Source organism: Apostichopus japonicus, chromosome 16 (genome assembly GCF_037975245.1).
Source record: "Apostichopus japonicus isolate 1M-3 chromosome 16, ASM3797524v1, whole genome shotgun sequence".
Classification (NCBI taxonomy): domain Eukaryota; kingdom Metazoa; phylum Echinodermata; class Holothuroidea; order Aspidochirotida; family Stichopodidae; genus Apostichopus; species Apostichopus japonicus.
In genome coordinates, this window is record NC_092576.1 from 9,042,097 (window position 1) to 9,062,873 (window position 20,777).

General features: G+C 38.0%; 2 protein-coding genes across 15 annotated transcripts in view; one reads left to right on the plus strand and one right to left on the minus strand.

Annotated features, from left to right (window-relative positions):
- Nucleotides 1-20,777, minus strand: part of LOC139981981 (uncharacterized) — a 471,811-nt gene that overhangs the window by 110,436 nt on the left and 340,598 nt on the right. For 6 of the 12 annotated variants that reach the window (XM_071994454.1, XM_071994453.1, XM_071994455.1 and 3 more), the window contains 7 exons: nt 13,247-13,585; nt 12,079-12,423; nt 8,747-8,785; nt 6,596-6,667; nt 4,622-4,692; nt 3,812-3,830; nt 3,072-3,127 (listed from right to left, as the gene is read on the minus strand). In XM_071994454.1, coding sequence (XP_071850555.1) covers nt 3,072-3,127; nt 3,812-3,830; nt 4,622-4,692; nt 6,596-6,667; nt 8,747-8,785; nt 12,079-12,423; nt 13,247-13,585 — 941 coding nt within the window. Of the gene's footprint in view, nt 1-315; nt 344-3,071; nt 3,128-3,811; nt 3,831-4,621; nt 4,693-6,595; nt 6,668-8,746; nt 8,786-12,078; nt 12,424-13,246; nt 13,586-20,777 lie in introns of all 12 variants that reach the window. The other 6 variants (XM_071994451.1, XM_071994458.1, XM_071994459.1 and 3 more) reach the window with 6 other exon arrangements.
- Nucleotides 1-20,777, plus strand: part of LOC139981986 (tyrosine kinase receptor Cad96Ca-like) — a 196,139-nt gene that overhangs the window by 19,913 nt on the left and 155,449 nt on the right. The gene's annotated exons all lie outside the window — the stretch shown is intronic.

Consider the following 20,777-nt stretch of genomic DNA (forward strand, 5'->3'; position numbering starts at 1 on the left):
TGTCATAATCCTACCCAGTCCTTCTATTCAACCGATCTACATCCACTTAAAATTATTGAGAAACATGTCTCTCTTTAAACTTAACAAAAAAGTCTGGGCAAATTATTTGTCAGAAATGAATTAAACTACAGCTGATTAGCTTAATCAAAGCCAGATCATACTTGAATGTTAACCCTGTGCTTCAAAACTTTGCTGTAAACAAGGAACCACAAGCACCATTAACAAAATTGCAAAAGTCCTACTGAAAAAATATTTTTGTCTATGTTTCCACAATTATATTGCCTTTGTTACAAAAAATAACACATCAGTACTGACCTGAGTCTGTGAGTGACTCCTGTTCCTTCTGGCAAAATAAAAAATTAAGACAGTGTTGCATATAATGATCAGCCAATGTATCAATTTTGAATACCAAAGTTTTGCATTTTGTTCTGTAAATTTCACACTGTTTACACAAACCTACACCAAGAAAACAAACCCAAATGACTAAGTGATTCTTTGTCACTTTTTGTATGAGAATACTGTATTTCATGGAACAAAGGAGACAAGGAATGAAGTTTAGACCATTGCTTAATTCATATGATCAGCAAGGTTCTCACTTTCCGCAAATGATCGTTCTCTGACATGACGGGCAATTCAAATGCACTTAAAAACAATTTCATATAAAGAATATACATCACATTTTGACCATTGCTGACCTATTTATCTCTACAATAAACTATTAATATCTTGAGCTGAATAAGGGGCATCTTCTTGCAAATTCTCCATGCAAGATTCCATTTGGGATCCCATTTGAGAGGTATTGGGCTCAAAGCAAAATATCGCACATACATACATGCATGCCATCACCAATAGCATAAATTCCTGTTGCCTTTGGCAAGAAAGCCAAAATCTAACCAAATCACATTCATTTATAACATTCCCTTGTTAAAATGTCAACAGCAAAACATGACTAGAAGGCTGACTTTAATAATTTTCTGAACTATAATCTTAATCTATATAATACTTGGTAGGTGGTAAACTTGACTTAACACAAAAGAGCTGCTTTATTAAATAACCATTGTTTTACAATTCTGATCAACACAGTTGAATTCTCATAACTTAGTCCTCAACCAAGGGATCACATAATGCCAATATTTCATCAAAACCCAAGAAAAGTTGTGGAAAAAACTCCAGTTTATGTATTTTGACAAACCTAACAGACAGACAGTGGAACTGATAGACGTACAGATCCGCAGAAAAATCCGCTATCAATTGAATATGTTTATGTTGCAAGTCAGATGTTCCAATTGTTTTTCAACTGTAGTTTAATAGCATCATATGTCTGTTGTATAAAATTTATTACAACACTATAGTTAAAGCCTTTGTTATTCTGAACCATCACTGATTTCTTACAATATATATTTATTCTTATAAATATATAAATATATATATATATATATATATATATTTATATATATATGTATAAATGAAAATTGTAATGAGTTGGAAAATCAAGAACAGTGAAAAAACTTTCAGCCTCCACCGGGACTCGAACCACGGGCCTCCCGCTATATATATATATATATATATATATATACATATATATATATAAATATATATATATATATATATATATATATATATATATATATATATATATATTCTTACAATGTATATTTAGCAGACTGATAAATTTAATAGAACTTTTAACATCAAATTTCCTAACTACTATTTTTCATCCTAGATGGACATAATTTTGTAATTAAAAGCTGCAAAAGTTCTGCGATGAGAATTGTTGCAAAACAAATGTAGTTTATGTTTGTTTCTGTAAAGCGCTGTGATCTTTTGTAGAGCGCTCTCTCAAATACATAGTAATAATAATAATCATAACATGATGATATTGGATGTTATTCAAAATGACTACTATTCTATGACAGTATTCAGTTTTTTGTTTGTTAGTAGATATCTGATTTCTTACATTGTGAAGACTAAAACATCTATGGCTGTGCAGCTCAATTGATGTTGGAAAGTGTATTGTATAAACTAGTATGTTTTTCAAACACCATGAGAGAAAACCATTCCATGTCAGTAACTTCCATGGTATGCATATGAAGGAGAAACAAAACTCCTCTGCACACAACTTTGCCTCAGTTCCCACTTTCAAACCTACAACTAACATGTGTAGTTATGATCAAAATTGTCTAATATGTATCAAGAAAAGAATAAATTTCAATTGTTGTAATTGCCAGAATGCATACCACTGCAGTGTTATTCTAATTTGGATATTAGATCAAAGTAGATTTGATTAACACACCCATGAGACATACTCTTCACATCTCGCCTTAGTCCATTTTTCAGAAAAATGTTGGCAATTAATATCCTTTGGGCATAAATGTCCAATTTTTAAATTGACATAAAAACTTCCCACAGTTGTACCCATGGGTTTAACTTATTGATGGATAATGCTACTGGTGCACTGTGATAAACTCCTGTTTGACTTCAACCTAACAAGCAAAGATAAGTAAGATGGTCTCTTAAAGAGAGGCACACAAAGACTGCTGGGAGAAGTTACCATGTACTGCAACAAATGTCATGTTTTCCCTTGTAATATGCACAAAATGATACCAGAACTATTCTGTTGTACTGCATATTGTGCAACTTCACGGAAAGAATTGCTGTAAATCTGAACAAGCCTCTCGGAGAGGCAGTTTGGAAGCATCCTTTCATTAAGCTGCCAGTAGCTTCACATAACAATTGACATTATATTACTGTGCTCCTTCTTGTAAACAACTATCAGATCATTATTGTTACCAGCTTTGGTCAAAATAACATTCACGCCAAATGATGAACCTTAGGACATCCATGTGTTTGTAAGCTATATTTTCTGGTAAAATGCATTGCAGAAATTTGAAAAACAAAAAAGTTAACAAAAACAATGATCTACAAGTAAACTAACCTTTTGTTCACACATACAGATAACTGCATCAAAGATAGGTACATCCATCAAAGTATATATTCGATCATTTCCAGAATATACATTAACATTTTCTGATTATTTCTCAAAGCAACTGAAAGTCAGAAAAATATCTCACCAGAGGTTGCATTTCTTGTACATTTTGGTTATCAGCTGCACCAGCCTCCTCAAGATCTGTGGGCAAGATGAAAGCTTTGATATTTAGTGTGGTAAATGACTTATTACCTCTCCAAACATTAGGATTATTGTACTTCAAAAGTTGGATCCCAACAAAGTTTATCCAAGCTTTACTTACAGGAATTACTGTTTACAACTTTCTCCGGCTTTTATTCCTGGTGACCTCAAATGGCCTTAGAACTCTCCAGCAATGGATAAGTGTCTTGTCCTCATTAGAGTGGATCCACATACAATGTATGAAGTATACTCAAGTTAATCTGGGAGTTACCATGTGTACTATGTTTTCAGACTTTCAACTTCCAAAAAAGGGAGCAAGATCTAAAGGAAGGAATGTTGACAGAATGCAAATTCTTGCAGAAATGTTTCTCACTACAAGAACTCCTCCTTGATGAACATTGGGATGGTAATATGAATTAATGACCTCAGCAAAGTTTAACAAGTTCTGGAACAATTTTGGAGATATATGGAACGACCAAGAAATGCCATAGTCAGTTTCGCTATATGATCTGTCTGTCATATATTAATACATCAAAGCATGGAAGAACAACAATTCTAAGTCAAATCTATGACTCAAAGCAAAATGAATGTTACCATGAAGTATGAATCTGACAGACTTAATGGATGACCAACTGAAATCCTATATAGAAATATTTTACATGCATGAATACAGTGTGATCTTACCTTTTCTCTGTGTTGAGTTCTGAAATGAAAAGAATTAGTAAGTGAAAGTTACTTGAAAAACTACCACAAATTGATCATACTAACAAATACATTAACTCACTGTGTATTGAGATATTGAAACATCACATTTGTACCATCATTAATTAAATGAATGTGTACTGGGAAGTTGAAACAATACATAAGGACATTCAGTACCTTGAACTCATGTAAGTTCAATGTAAGTGTAAATGAAAATCACAAAATTATATTAAGCTGCAATCCACTAGATACACTTCGATTATTCTTATTGTATCATTGAATAACAATGTTGCAACAACATAATGACAAATAGAAACATAAGTTCAAAAGAGTGACTTCTATTTAAGTAGCTGCAGTAACATTACGTAGATGTGAAAAAAAAGACATGAACCTCTAAATAATTGTACAAAATGTAACCTTTGAATTATTCCCTATTCTAATTGGCTAAAAAGTAAAAGTATTACTGATGTTGCAAGTTTTGGACATACTGTACTGCAGCGATTTCAATAGTCTTGCAAACATTCTTGATGATGTTCCAGTAAAATCCCTTTCAAACTCTTAGATTTTTGGATATATGATAGACACTTTCATTAAAACAGACTTTGAAACTTTGCTGTCTAGATTCTCTATGCAGCACAAATTGACTTCAAGGCACCTCTTTTTACTGTTAGGATCTAGTCGACAATATACGATATCATATTTGCCTTTGTGAATGTTTTTCACAAGCAGGCTTAAACTTCCATATAGGAAATACACAGCCATCAAATACAGGTGAATACATTAGTAACTTACCACACAACTTCTATAAAACTTCCTCACATAATCTTTATGTTTCAAGCACATTAAGAGGATCAAGTTCATCTCTGGAAAAAGGTAAAAAGATTTGAAGATCAATGTACAAGATTATGCCTCTCTAATATGCAATAAAAGTTGCATATGAGGTTAACTAGATGGCTTTGGTAAGTACTGTAGCCTGTCAAACTTATCTTCTTTAATGAAGTAGAAAACCAACATGCATAGTGATTTTCACACCCTGACTCTGTTGACCTTGATGACATTTGACCTCCACATGATATGAAAGGATTCTTGTTATCGATAAGGTCAATAAACTTACTAATTATAGAGCACATCCAAGTTTTACCTTCATAGCTAACATGTTTACAGATATATGAACTGTTGACCTTGATTGACCCCATGACCTTCATAGAAAGCAATAGGCTGATTTAGATCCATGTAATATGTAAAACCAGAAAACCAAAACGTTTTATGATCCTTGCCAATTTTCATATCACCGCACACAATGTCTTATTGTCTTCAAGTATGGTTTTTGGGGGATGTTCACTTGCAATGATTGGCAAGGTGATGTCTACAAGATTTCTGAGTTTGTGCTCTATTTATCTCAAATGGCCCTTGACCATGACAGTAAACATAGCATCCCTTTGCTCACTGGCTAAGGTGATCCACATGCTGATCAGAAGAAGTGTATGTAAGCTTTACAGTTTGAGTTGGTCTTTACAACTTTTCAAGGTGTTTACCTCTTGTGGCTTTGAATGACCTTTGACTTATAGTGAGTAGTAAAAATCCTGTAATTATTGAGGTGGATGAACATACTACAACTAAGGTTCATCCAATCTTTACTCTTGGAGTTACTGTATTTCAACCTTAGGACTATGTTGACCTTACAGTAACATTTGACCTTCAAAGATAATAGCGTTCTTGCAAAAACTCAGGTGGATCTACATACTAATTATGGCCATTCTCTGGAAAATGACACTGCAGACTTGAAAAAAAGAGGGAACCCTCTCGCAGTGTTTACTTGCCTTTAAGTACATTACATATGCAGCACAAGAGTAGATGCAAGTGAATAACCCTGGATGAAGTTCATACTGGAGATCGAGAGCAGTATCAATCTAAACAGAATCAGTTCTTACATGGTTTGATGACAGAGAATCGTGTGACATACTACCATAACAATGAAAGAAAGACAGAGGGACACTATTTGATGTTGGAAATTTATTTTGAATGCTCACTAGACTGTTATTTATGCACTACCAACAGTCTGAGGAATGAGTTAAAATAGATATGAAAAATAAATATGCATGGAAACTGCAAGATCCAGATTATGATGGAAATTTGTCTTCCTATGGCAGGGACAGTGAAAGGGTAGTGAGAAGTTTAGGGATAACAATGTAAGGACTTGTGAACCATTTTCAATTACAGGCAAAAAGTTTTGACTAACAGAATTTCAAGTTCTTTGGTGTTTGATTGGTTTCTTCTCAAGTTTTCTTCATGCTATCAAGAAAAGCCAGCATGAGCAATCTCAAAGAAAAGTGATAACAGCTGTCAACATGTTTCAGCAGTGAACTATGAAGTGGAGTATAGTATTTCTTATATAGAAAATGTTACAATGAGGTGGGTGGGGGGAGGGAGGAATTAAGGTTGGGGTTCTCTGGGAATCTGATTACTGCTGATGGAGAAAGTAACATTATTCCCACAACCCTATACATAACTTGGGATGGTTACATCAACAGAAGTCTCACAGATCTAAGATTTCAAAAGATAATAGTTGGACTGGCCATGAGCCTACATTTAGACACAGTACCAAACAGACATAGCTATTAATTGTAAAACTGCAATCTGCTGATACATTCAGCTCTGTATGGAATGTCATCACCTGATTTCCACATTAAATTTGCAGTTCGAAACACAGGTATACAATCAATGTCATAACTTGTTTCCAATTTTTCCATTGGTGCACCAACTTACCAATTGTAAGAAACACTAGTATCACTGTGTTCACAGTTTGTGGCCAACCTATCCTGTCCTCCCAATCTTGATCTGTAAATGAAAACAAATGTAGCAATATTGAAATTACCTCGCAATAATGTATTACTAACCTAGTCTCTAACCACTTGAATTTTGTGCGTACTGCTGTTCCACCTCTAACTTCTAACCCTTCACCCATTCAGCATGGTACTTTCAAATGTGATCGTACTTCGAGATGCATCACCTGCAGCCACCACATTGCTGAATCCAATTCCATCACCAGCCACAGCATGCAACTCACACACAAGACTAAGGGTCACATCACTTGCACAACCACTAATGTCATATATCTGATCTCTTGTAGAGTTTGAGGCATCCAGTATGTTGGCGAAAACAAAATCATCCTCAAGAAGTGATTGTATGGTCACAGATCCACAGTCAACACCATGAAGACTGAGACCCACAGTTGGAGAACACTTAAACCTTCCCAACCATACCATTAACGACATGTCCCTACAGGGGATTGAATCCTTAGGTAGCCGTCCTGACCTAGTACGAATCAGCAGAGAGCGGCTGTGGATGCAACGCCTTCACACCATTCAACCTCATGGGCTCAACATTCAGGAAGGACATGACTAACTTTTCCCCACCCTCCTCCCCTTGTTCCCCCTCCCCATCACTCCTCTTCTCATAGCTCTCTTCCACCCTTTTTTCTCCAAACCTTTCTGTCTTTGTCCTTTTCCAGTTTATTCCCTACCCCCTTCCCTTAATCCTCTCTTTGTCCCTCCACTGTTTATCTCAGCCCTCTCCTCTTCCCCTGTTGGTTTCTTCCTTTCTTCTCTCCATCCCTTGTCTACTAATCCCCTTACATCTATCTCTTTGTGTTCACCATGCTCATTAACCTGTCTGTATTCTGTGCGTGTTTTTGTCCCTTCTGTTACTGTTACTTGTCATGTAGCCTTTGAAGAAGATCCTGCTAGGATCGAAACGTCAGGCCAACTTACTTTTACAAACTTGAATTTACAAATGACTCTTATTGCAAACTATTGCATAGTCCCATAGATATCCCTTTCTTTTCTTTTTATCACAAAATCATCTCATGTTCACCCGACATTCCAGTAAAGCATAGTATGCCAGAGCAGCAGGATCTTAGGACCTTCAATACTTTACAACAGACAAGTCATTTTAGGTGAACTGAGAAAAAAAAATTATTCTGTATATCTTTCCTCAATGATTAAATTTCAACCTCAAGAAAGCACACCGAGGTGACTCTACAAGACATTGAAGGAGTCCACTCTGACAAAATTTGTCTTTATATTATGCAAACAAGCTAAACGGTTCTAGGACAAAATCCCCCCGGACAAAATCTCCCCGGACAAAATCTCCCCGGACAAAATCCCCCCGGACAAAATCCCCCCAGCCAAAATCCCCCCAGCCAAAATCCCCCCAAACCAAAATCCCCCCGGACAAGATCCCCCCAGACAATATCCCCCTGACCCTTACAAAGCCTGCCTGCAACAACCAGGGATGGCCCAGGTGTGACAGTCAAGGCATGGGTCATTGCACTGGTTAGGGTACCGGTCAGGGTACCAGTGAGGGTACTGGCGAGCGTAACTGTGAGAGCTCCTGTGAGGGTACCGGTCAAGGTACTGGTCATGTGACTGGTCAGGGTACCGGTCATCATACTGGTAACTGTACCGGTCAGGGTTCCACTCAGTGTACTGGTTAGGGTACTGGTCAGGATACCAGTCAGGATACTGGTCAGGGTACCGGTCAGGGGACTGGTCGGGAGGTCAGTGAGGGGGATTTTGTCCAGGCGGAATTTGGCTCGGGGGGATTTTGTCCTAGGGGGATTTTGTCCGGGGGGAATTTGGCTGGGGGGTTTTGTCCGGGGGATTTTGTCTGGGGGGATTTTGTCCTGTCACCAAGCTAAACTTATGTTTCAAGTACCCATGAAGAAAACAAATAAGCTGAACTATGAAATTCAACAAGAATGCCATTTCTGAGTTACATATCAGGTGAATTACTTTTCAAACAACAACCTACATACCAAGGATGTGGTTTTCATGAAGCTACAGTGTTGCAAATCATGTACTTACAGTAAAAATTCCAAACTTACCAGGTTTGAATATTTACAAGTAACATGCTTACCTGTCTCCTCACACTTTCTGCAGCCCTCAGAATCTTGATCTGAAAATAAACAAATGTTGCAATATTGAAATAGTAACTTGCAGTATGATGTATTACTAACCTTGTCTCTCTCTCAGTATTACCTACCTAGTCTCTCTCGCAGTATAATGTATTACTAACCTAGTCTCTCTCGCAGTATGATGTATTACAAACCTAGTCTCTCTAGCAGTACGATGTATTACTAACCTAGTCTCTAACCAAGTCTTACAATTGACTCTCATTGCAAACCATTGCATAGTCCCATAGATATCCCTTTCTTATCTTTAATCACATAGTCATCTCGTGTTCACCTGGCATTCCAGTAAAGCATAATATGCCAGAGCAGCAGGATCTTAGGACTTTCAATACTTTACAACACACAAGTCATTTTAGGTGAACTGAGAAAAAAAGATTATTCTGTATATCTTTCCTCAATGAAGAAATTTCAACTTCAAGAAAGCACACCGAGGTGACTCTACAAGACATTGAAGGAATCCACTCGGACAAAGTTTGTCTTTATATTATGCAAACAAGCTAAACTTATGTTTCAAGCTCCCATGGAGAAAACAAATAAGCTGAACTATGAAATTCAACAAGAATGCCATTTCTGAGTTACATATCAGGTGAATATGCTTTTCAAACAACAACCTACATACCAAGGATGTGGTTTTCATGCAGAGCTCTACAGTGTTGCAACTCATGTAATGTACTAACATGTACTTACAGTTAACTTCCAAAACTTACCAGGTTTGGATATTTACGAGTGACGTGCTTACCTGTCTCCTCACAACTTTAGCACTCTAGCTATACTGTGTTTAGATTAACTGGGAACCTTTTAAAACTGTGCGCTCTCTATGATGACGACCTTCTTTCTCAGTAGACAACCTCCCCTTCCAAAAGTGATTCCCTACCTTATACCAAGGGTAGTCTCACCTCCACTCAGAGGGCAGACTACCCTCACCAACTCGACTTTCGTTTGTACAAGGCAATGCAAAATACCTTGCACTGTGTACAATACAAAATAAACAATGCATTACTACTCAACATTAAGCTGAAATGACACAATCTGCCATATAACCAAGTTAGTGCCCACATTGTATCCCATACACGATATTATACTGTGCATAATGCATTTTGACAACTCCATGTCTCATTCAATGACAAATAAGATAACTCACACAATATAATACAACATCTTAAACATGATATTATAACTGTGCAGGTAGTTTGGAACTGATTCAGTGAGAGGGTCAGAGTTCACAAAATCAAAGGAGTCACAGCCTCAACTGCCTGGTTCCAAATCCAGGATATCATGTGAGCAGTGGAACGCCAGCCACATTTGTGACTTGAATATATTACAGGCTGAGACAGCTTTTGGTCCGGTGGGTACTGTAGGTCCTACCGCTTGGGCCCCCCACCATTGAGCAGAACTACTTGATGATAAGTTTGTGAGGAGACAGGAAAGGCACCATATACAAAATCAGCTATGCGGAATCCCGCGTCTTCCTCGCTAAACAATACCCTGCCGTCCGACTGCGGCGCTCACGTTTTCCTGCAGTCGGATTAACCCAAGGCAGAGCCCTTCACCACTGCTAAACCGACTGCGTCCGGCCATGCAAACAATAGTACTTAGTCTCCATTAAAGGAAGTAATGATAGCGTTCAGCTGCGAGCGGATGATCAAATTTTAACAATGGAATCTTTACAGTTAAGATTCAAGTAACCTCAGAAGTAGTTGATCGACATTTACCCTCAGAAAAATAACGTTTTTATTCTTTCAACCGATGAGTCCCTTAGAGTCCAAAATAAAATTTTCCATCGAATCATATCGTTTTGGACATGCACTGATGCAGTACATGCAGAGCAAATATACACACAAGTAATACACACTTACACAACACAGAGACCATAACGTTGTCCTATCGCAGCTTCGTCTTTCGACCATTCGATGCGCGAAGAAAGGAGTTTCTACAAGCGAATACTATTTTGAAAGTCACCTGCTTTTATTTTTCTAACAAGATGATGGAATATCCACACGGATAAAGCATTTTAATTACTTCAATACACCTTCTTCGTGTAATAATTAATGAATATTTCATCATATTTAGCAGGAGACCTACGTACATGTGGCCCATTACACGTGAATAATAGTGGAAACTATTACAACATTACAGCCAACTCCATGAAGTGAAAACAAATCTCAAGTTCACAGGTGCTTGACCTAGTTTCTCCTTGGCAGCTGGCCAAGAAATGTTTTGACACCAACGTCAAGAACAATGGTATGTTCCAAAACAGTTTGGGCTTTCATATTCAACAAAACAATACGCAAGCTGTTTCAAGCACAACCATTTCATTTGGGGGATTACGGTATTTTACGTAAAGTTGTTATGAAAAGCTTCATCCAGAGTAGCTGCAACAACTTTGCGAACATCGTAGAAGTATTATCGGAAGATTTTGTTGAATATGCCTACTTGGTTGCTGTCTTCTAGAAATATATGGCACCTAATGGCGGGTATATTTTTGATAGATTCCCGTGCTTGATATCACCAAGGAGATATTTTGAGAGAGTTTTGAAAAGGCCCCTTACACTGCACGTAAAAACATCGCTTTCGATATACGTGGAGTGAAGCCTACTTTTTCACTTGTCATTCAAAATCAACGTCCTGATCACGTAGGCCCGCCGTGGTCGGATAAACCTTTATTCCTTCATTTAAAACGGATTACAAGGTAACATGAAAGGATCACCGTCCGACCGCGGCGGATAAAGCACTCGACCATTGTTCACCCAGTGCCTTCCGACCAACAATAGCGCTATTCATGGTAGTTTACCACGGTCGGATTAAACCCACGGCGGAACGGGGCGCAGGATTCCGCATAGCTGATTTTGTATATGGTGCCTAAGAGAGGAGTGAAGCAAATATTCCAAAACTCAACTGGTTTTGATATTTACAAGTAACAAGCTTACCTGTCTCAATCACCTACTCCCTCCCCTCAAGGGATATGGGTAGAGGAGGACGGTGGAGTGGTCACTCTAGACTTGACATAACTTATAGTAATATATATATGTGTACAACAGCTATTTAGAAAGAAATTAGTGTCAACATTAAGTTTCACAATTAGTCACCAAGGACCTCAGACAACCTTTGAGATCCACTGAACCAAATGTACACTGAGTAATTTCTGAGGCAGTTAGCTAGCAAATCACATGCACAACAACACCCAATCTACACATGTTGCTTTGAAAGTTCTCATAGTTTATTATTAGCCATTGTGTAGAAGCATTTTCAGTGGCTTTGATGGTCATCCATCTCTTACCTTGCCAAATGACCTTGGCTTTAACTGTAGAGTTCACTGGTTGAATATTCCTGTCAGTCCCTGACAAAAAGCAATGGACCATAGTATCGATGAATGTCTCATCAACAATGTAACGACAGCTAGTGATGATGTCATAGTAACCACTGCGGTGAGTGTCAATCCTGTTGGTGATGGGAGAAAGACAAAGGAGATCTGGAAGGGTGTACAAATCAAGGTTCAGTTCATAGTAGAGGGGTACACCCTTGACAGAACAGGTAATTGTTTCTTCCGTAGTCATCATGAGTGTGCAGGCTTCCGGTTGACCATAGCACCCATCAATAACAGGCACAGGGAGCATTGATGTGGCTGAAAAATCAAGAAAGAAATAACAGATGCATAACCACTTATTATATACAATAACTACTTTGAAAGTCACATAAATGTGTATTTACCTAGAACAATATCAGTTCAAATTTATGCTTAAATATTTAGCAGTATTTTCAATCCACTTCTGACGTACAGTAACACTAACTCCACATTCATATAATTGAAAAAAGTGTTGGATTAACTTTGAAAGTTAAAGTTGAAAGTTGAAGGTTTACAGTCTTGTATGAGGCTAATGCCTCCTAACATGACTTTACAACTTAACCCCTGGTCATTGGTAACTTGTCACACCCACACACCAAAGTGTGCACAATTCAATCAATCTCTCCTGGGGCACCACAGTGCACCACAACGTGTCCCCCGGGGGACTTCCCATAGGGTGCAGCCACAAACCGGCGCACGCAACTATATTTACAAGTTACCTCGCAGGTCCCCATTTATACACCTGGGTGAAGAGAGGCAATGGAGATAAAGCGCCTTGCCAAAGGACACAACGCAATGATCTGGCCAGGGCTCGAACCTGTAATCCTTAGATCACAAGCCTTAACCACTTGACCACAACGCCCTCCTGTACATACTGTACTTCAAAGTCCTTTAGAAGCTCTCAGTAGGATTCCTTTGATAGTTATAATGTCAGATGTAAGTTTCATCAAGCATCTACTGAGTAATTTCTGAGGCACCTAGTTAGCAAAATCCCATGCACAAACACACAATCTTCACATTTTGCTTTGAAAGTTCTCACAGAAATTTATTAGGCATTGTGTAGAAGCAATTTCAGTGGTTTTGATGGTCATTTGTCTCTTACCTTGCCACATGATCTTGGCTTTAACTGTAGAGTTCACAGGTTGAATATTCCTGTCAGTTCCTGACAAAAAGCAATGGACCGTAGTTTCCATGATTGGCTCATCAACATTGTAACGACAGCTAGTGATGATGTCATAACCAGGGTGAGTGTCAATCCTGACAGTGATGGGAGAAAGACAAAGGAGATCTGGAAGGGTGTACAAATCAAGGTTCAGGTCATAGTTGTGGGGTACACCCTTGACAGAACAGGTAATTGTTTCTTCAGTAGTCATCCTGAGTGTGCAGGCTTCCGGTTGACTATAGCACCCATCAATAACAGGCACAGGGAGCATTGATTCGGCTGGAAAATCAAGAAAGACATAACAGATGCATAACCACTCACTATATAGAATAACTACTTTGAAAGTCACATAAATGTGTATTTACCTAGAACAATATCAGTTCAAAATTTATGCTTAAATATTTAGCAGTATTTTAAATCCACTTCTGACGTAATGCTAAATCCACATTCATATGTTTGAAAAAAGTGTTGGATTAACTTTGAAAAATTCTGTACTTCAAAGTCCTTGAGAAGCTCCTCAGTAGGATTCCTTTGATAGTTATAATGTCAGATGTAAGTTCCATCAAGAATTTGCACACAGTACAACTTTGACAATGTGATTGATGCAGACTACAGACACGTAACATTCTGCTTTCAGAAGACAGATAAGGGTTCCATAATTACTTTAAAAGACATTGGTTTCCGATGGGTTCCCATGTGACAAAAACTTTTCCCCTATGACATATGAAAATGCTGGGAGAAAGGAAGCTTATGTTTTTCAACATGCAGTACGTAATTAACTTTTAATATTTAACCACAAACTTGTAACATGTTGACCATTGATGAATTGAATGTGTAAAGGACAGTACTGGCAACAAATGTCACTAAGTTAGAACAAGCACTAACTGTGGACAAGTTTCCATGGATCTCCCTACTCACAACTGATTTCAGTCATGTGAGTGAGATTATCAGTGTTATTCAAGTTCTTAGGAAATCATTACAGCTACTGAGAGTGTTGTGCATATTACCATATACAGTAAACTTATACCAGCAACTACATAGCTTGAGGTAAGTGTGATATTAAATGATTCATATCTATGTGCTCTGAATTTATTTGTGATATCCAGTAATATCTCATCCACATTTCTAACAATGCTGGAATGATGATGTAAGTAATTTACTGCATATTTTAAGAGCTTACTTTCTGTTACAAGTAACTCCACTGTAGTGGTCTCTGGGTACTTGTTTGCTTCCTGACCTGATACTCTGCATTGTAGGATAAAATGTTGTATCAAAGCGCTCAAGACACGAAACCTCGAGGTAAGTGTTATGTTAACCGTGCCATCTTCATTTGCTGTGATGTGATTTTTGTTATCCAGTAATATCTCATCTGATGAGTCAGGGAAGGTGGTGACCAACTCTAAAGACACATCTTGTGAGACTTTATCCATTGAGCATGTTAGTTCCCCTTCTCTGTTCACATGCAGGACTACCTGTACATGCTGCTGATTTACTGCTGGGAAGCCTAGCATAATGGAATAAGAAATATTTTTAAGGAATCTTTGCAGCTGTTGGCATAAGTTGTTCAGATGGTAAAATTAGTCTGCCAGAGATATACAGCTATGGTCAATTTACCTGGGACAGCATCCCACATCTTAACATCACAAATTTATCATAGCTATATGATAAACATCACTTTACGGTGCAATTAATTGCTACACTATGGCAAGAAGGACTTTTGTTATTTACAAAACTGAAACAGACTAAGCAAATAAAAATTCTGCAGCAATGTTTGGAATGTTGCAAAATATCCCACAAAACTTCAATCACTTCAGCTTCCATCACTCTAAGCAATATAGTTACTGCTATCAGCCTACTGTATGGTAATATGCATAATACTCTCAACAACCATTAGGATTTCTTAAGAATTTGCATCATTGTTTTGAATACAGGATTCTGCATCCAGGATGCAACATTTAGCCAGGGGAGCAAAATCTTCAAAATGTCTGCCTCCGACAGATATAACTTTGTTTTCTTGAGAAACAAACCCCAAGTACACAAACTCACAACGAGGCCTACAGTATGCACACCATTACAAAGATATTATTGAATGAACATCTTTCTTTCTTTAAAAAGATGGCAACCTCTTCTCAAAAGAACCAAATTTCTTCCAATCCTACAGATGGCTGTTTGAAAACAAATGAGATCATAACAACCATCACAGATATTTTCATGCTGAAAATAGTCAATGCTTTCCAAATTCCTGTGATTTGATTGGCTAATATTCCCTTACCCATTTATTGTCTGCATACATTCTTGCATTGGCAGTGCTCAATGAACACAAAGTACAGTACCCTTCCCCTGTGATAGGAAAGTTTGTGATAATAGACTATCATATGTGTGCACTCAAATGAGTTAAAGTTAGTGGTTGTTGAAACAAATTTCAACAACAAGCAGCCTCATGGCACAAAGTTGGGGTTGAATTGTTTCTGAGACTATCACATAATAAATGAATTCATTGTCTTGATAACAACATGTTACGTGCCCTCGAGATCTATACATGATATTTTCTACATATACAGTATAATCTTTTAAAAAGTGCAGTGTTTTGCTTGCAATTTCTGTCCATGCACTTATTTTACTTTACGTCGATATCCAACATTCACAGCACATGCATAGCCTTATAACATTTACACTGACACTATGTAAGTGAGTTGTACACCATACAGTAGTGTGCATTTATGGTAACCAGTCTACGTCCAAATTTCTCGCTTCGGTATTTGACAGTGGTTGTGTTGTGTAGTGTTCAAACTATTAACCTAATCAGAATCGGAATCGGTACGATTATTGCATAATCGGAACATAATCGGAATCGGTAAAAATTATGTGGAATACCAGTTGTCTTACCGATTATTCAAAAACATATGGAAGGTGAAAATATCATTATTCAAAATCATGTGGAGGTTGAAAATATCAACTGATGTATTAGGTTTGTTCTTTAAGTACGAGATATTAAAATAAAGACACCCTCTATACTACGTCTGTCACAATGTACTTTCATCAAATTAGGCTGCCAGGGTCGCCGATTTTGCTTCCCTCGTGGTTAGTGACTTAGTATTTCTCGGCACAGTAGGCATGGCAGCAATACCAATACGAATGTACTGGACAGGGTCGGAAATAAGCGGGGGCGACGGGCGGTTCGCCCTCACAAATGCTAAAAAAGCCCTCCTAAAGCACAATTACGAGTGCGAAAAAGTAATATAAGAATATCGCCCTCGTTATATCAGGTGTCTGTGTAAAATTAATTGTGACATGCATTTGCTTTAGCTAGGAGTTGCAGCGCGAATCGATCAAACAGTTCTCACATCTCGCATCAAATTTGAAGCAGTGCGGAAGGGTCGCGCATGGTCGCGCACAATAACCGGGAAGTTCCCGTGGCAAATTACGGCCTCCTTGAAGCAATTTCAGTACCAGCGACAAAAACCTAAAATCCCCACATATCTCCGATAACATGGTAGCCTTACTTCACACTAAGTCAACTGCATGGAAATCTAACCTTGCCATCTGTTTATTCGCTAAAGTTGTGTCGCAAATTAAAAATAAAAATATCCATGGAAACTGCAATCTTCGACCACATTTTAGCCTAACAACCACACTAAGACAATGGGAAATGTAGCCTAACCATCGGTTTGCAAAAAAAAAAAATACTTTCAATTTGCTGGAAATCAGCATTTGTTTGGAAGGTACTGTATGTGCTATGTCTTATAGAGGGAATGTTATATTTTATATTGGAGTAGTTTCTAGTTGTTATTATTTCTTTACATCAATCTGGTAACATTTTAGAGTAATTTAAAATAAGTTACGATGGTACAACTTGCTCTTCAGTTTGATTGGCCTAAGCTTTTTCTAATTGAACCTGTATGGAGTTTAATAGGTAACAGATAGGTATGTTTAACTTCAAGTTCGTAACATTTCTATTTGTTCATAAACGGTTTAATACTGAAAATAAGTACAAAATAGTGTCGGAATGAAGGCAATATGTAATTAAAATTTACACTTTGGTAAAGATTGAAGATGGATGGATTGTCTGAGATACTTTTTGAGATGGATATTTTGAGTAACTATTCTTAACCCATTTCAAGCCATTAACAGGTGACATTCACGTCGAGGTGGTTAGGCCATTCGCTTAGAACAGTGCTGACTAGGTAAGATGTCATATTTCTGTATTTTGGAAATTAAAAAAAAAAAAAATTCTTTCCGAGAAACTCCAGAGGTAATTTGGTACATACAAAAGGATACCTAAGAGCCTTGTATAACAACGAAGCAAAAGGAAATGGGAAAATCACAACAATAATTGTTTCTGTCGCAAACTTTATTGCCGATTTCGTATAAACGGGATATTTTCTCATTTTCAAATAATCGGAATCGGTACGATTATCAAAAAAATAATCGGTAATCGGTAGTTTCTGTTATGCATAATCGTTTGAACACTAGTGTTGTTGTATATATTAGTAAAAGGTTTCATCATTCGACTGTTTTGTGTGTGTGTCCAAGGGCGTATCCAGGATTTTTTAACCCGGGGGCGCGAATTACTATCTAAGCGGAGCGCCACCATCGGTTGGCGCGCAGCGTACAAGAAAATTTTGGGTTTTTATATCCCTAGATCACCAGAAATGGCACTTCGCGGGCTTGAAAATGACCAACCAGATGTACACTTTTGCCTGAAAACCAAGTATTTCCCAATAGTTTTTTTTCCATCCATAACCTTGTTCAAGATTTTCACCAGTCACACATCATGTTTGACCGCATCGCATCTCCTGTGGATCATTGATTTTGTAGGTTTAAGCCCATTATTTGTTCAGAATTTGAAAATTCACATTTCTCGTGAATAAACTCAAGTTCAAAACATACCCATAATGTGCACAAAATGTCATCTATGGACAACCAATATAGAAAAACCTCCTTCAACCCCTAACAGACCGGTAAAAATTACATGAGTAGAGGGTAGTATGATGAAGAATGTTGGTAAGGAAATTTTAGAAAATTCAGACACAGTTAATTTATTGGTGTACAAATATTCAACCCTAAGGCTATTATAAAACTTGGTTGAAGGCAATGAAAAAATACCAGATATTTCCGAAACCGAACACTACACACATAGGCGTAGGAGGCGGGGGGGGGGGGGGGCTCATACTGAAAGAAATATAAATTGCAATGATGTAGCTAAAGGAAATGAATAGATTAAAAAATATCTCCTTGATAATTAAAGTAAAGTTCTACTAAGCCGACTAATAATGTAAAAAAGAATTTGACATAATTGAACCTCCATGCTTTTTCTCAACCTACATAAGACATTCCGTTGTTTACATTAGGCGCGTAGTGAATAATTTGCCAAGGGAGGGGCGAAGCCTGTAGGCCAACTATCTAAGAGTAGCGCCACCACGAGCTGGCGCGAAGCGTACAAGAAAATTTTGGCCGCAAATGCCTCCCAGATCGCTGGAAATGACACTTTCCATGCCTTGTAAGTTGAATCTAAGCATTTTCTATTTTGAAATTACTAGCGATATCATAAAAAAATATGCTCGGGGGGGGGGGGCGGTCGCCCCCTTCCCGAAATGCGTCATGTTCCCCGACGACTCGGTCGAGTTCTAGACCAGCCACAGTTGGTTTCATAGCACAATTGTTCAAGGCGTCCATACACATACACGAGTTATGATATACCATATATAGTATTTATATAGATACATTAGTAAGAGAGGAAAAATGAAAACGTCAAAAATGTATTTGTCGGTGTAAGGGGTAGGGTGAGGCGCAAGCCCCTTCCGAAATCCTCGATCCGTCACTGGCTACCAGGCCATGTGTATATAATAGGGATAGGCGCTGTAATGATGTCACTGTTCCTCTTTCTCTTCCCGATGTCTTGGCGTTTTTCTTTTACTCTCTCCTTTTTCTCTCCTTCTTTTTCTTTTCCCTTCCTCCCTCTCCTCCTCTTTTTTCCCCTCTTTTTTCTTCTCTTTTTTTTTCTCTCCTCTTTTTCTTACCCGGGGGGCGCGCCCCCAACGCCCCCCCCTGGATATGCGCCTGGTGTCACATCATAGGCTTATAGATCACTACAGTATACTCTTACATTGCTCACAAGCCAATGTGTTGTAATAGGTCATTATAACTGAGTGTTACGTGTTCCTGTAGAGGTATTTAAAGTACATGTTTCACAGATTGCAGGGACGCAAGATTTTCTGAGCGGACACAAACATTTTTAAGACATGCATCCCGCGGACCCAATTTTTAAAATCTTAGCAACAGATCTAGTACAGAACCTGGAAGAAAGTAAGAAATAATTTATGTGAGATACAGTAACTACGCAATCATCATATGCACACTAGCCCTGCTAATTTTATGTATGCTGTGAGGCCTGACATTAAGTGTAGCTTCTACAGTACTGTGAATTACAGACTGTTAACAAGGTTTTTTTACCTCATATAAGGTTGTCCAGACGCAATAATTAGTTGTTTGGAATAACACTGATTTACAGCCGGGTCACAGAGGGTGCACAGTGTTAAAAGGTTACCAGGACATTCTAGGCGCGGTAGAATGAGGGTGCTAAGGTTGTGGGGAGACAGGTAAGCGAGGAGCGAAGTAAATGTGAACATTTAAGGTTCAAAATTTTTTTAAGTTGCGAAAAAAATGTTTGTAGCACAATTTTGCATCTAAGCACCCACCATTTTATTAAAAGGTGATGGGAACCTTCTCCCCTTACACCACTCCCCCAGGATGTAAAACATCTGAAACCCCTCCACTGTTACAGAATTGGTGGTCAAACTCCGCCAAAAAATACACTAATTTGTGCAAATCCATGTACTGTACAAACTACAAAGTGGCAACATTAACATCTCTGTGAACATACTCTCTCAATCTCTGCAACTTACGTTGTTCTAACAGCAAGTAGACAGTAGTCACTAACGGGAACAAGTCTGCCATCTGTCCAGCTACTCTGCATATGAAAGAAACTCTCCCAGTTGGACTGTTCATCACTTCATAACTAGAAGTAAGATATGTATTATAAGTCCCATCACTGTTATCAGTCACTCTGTGAGAACTGTTAAAAGAAATCTCATCTGATGAGGCAACCCATTCCACATCAACTCTGGGTCTAATGCCAGTCATGGAACAGTTGATCAAACCTGTTGTATTTCCATGTATAACGACTTCGTTGGCTCTTCCATTTACCACAGGATAGCCAGGCTCAGGTGGAACTGCAGTAAGAAACAGAGTTACCATTAATTGCAAGATTTCTTTCTTATCAAATCAACTGTTGAAAACAGTAAATATACACATCCATTACTGGCTGATTTATGTCACAGTAAACCAAATGTTGCAGTCCTCTAAAATTGATCTGCAAGCATTGATGGAAAATGTAACATCCAAAACAAAGTTTCACTTAACCATCACTTCAAATTACAGGTAAGGAGATTATTGTAATATCATATGTATG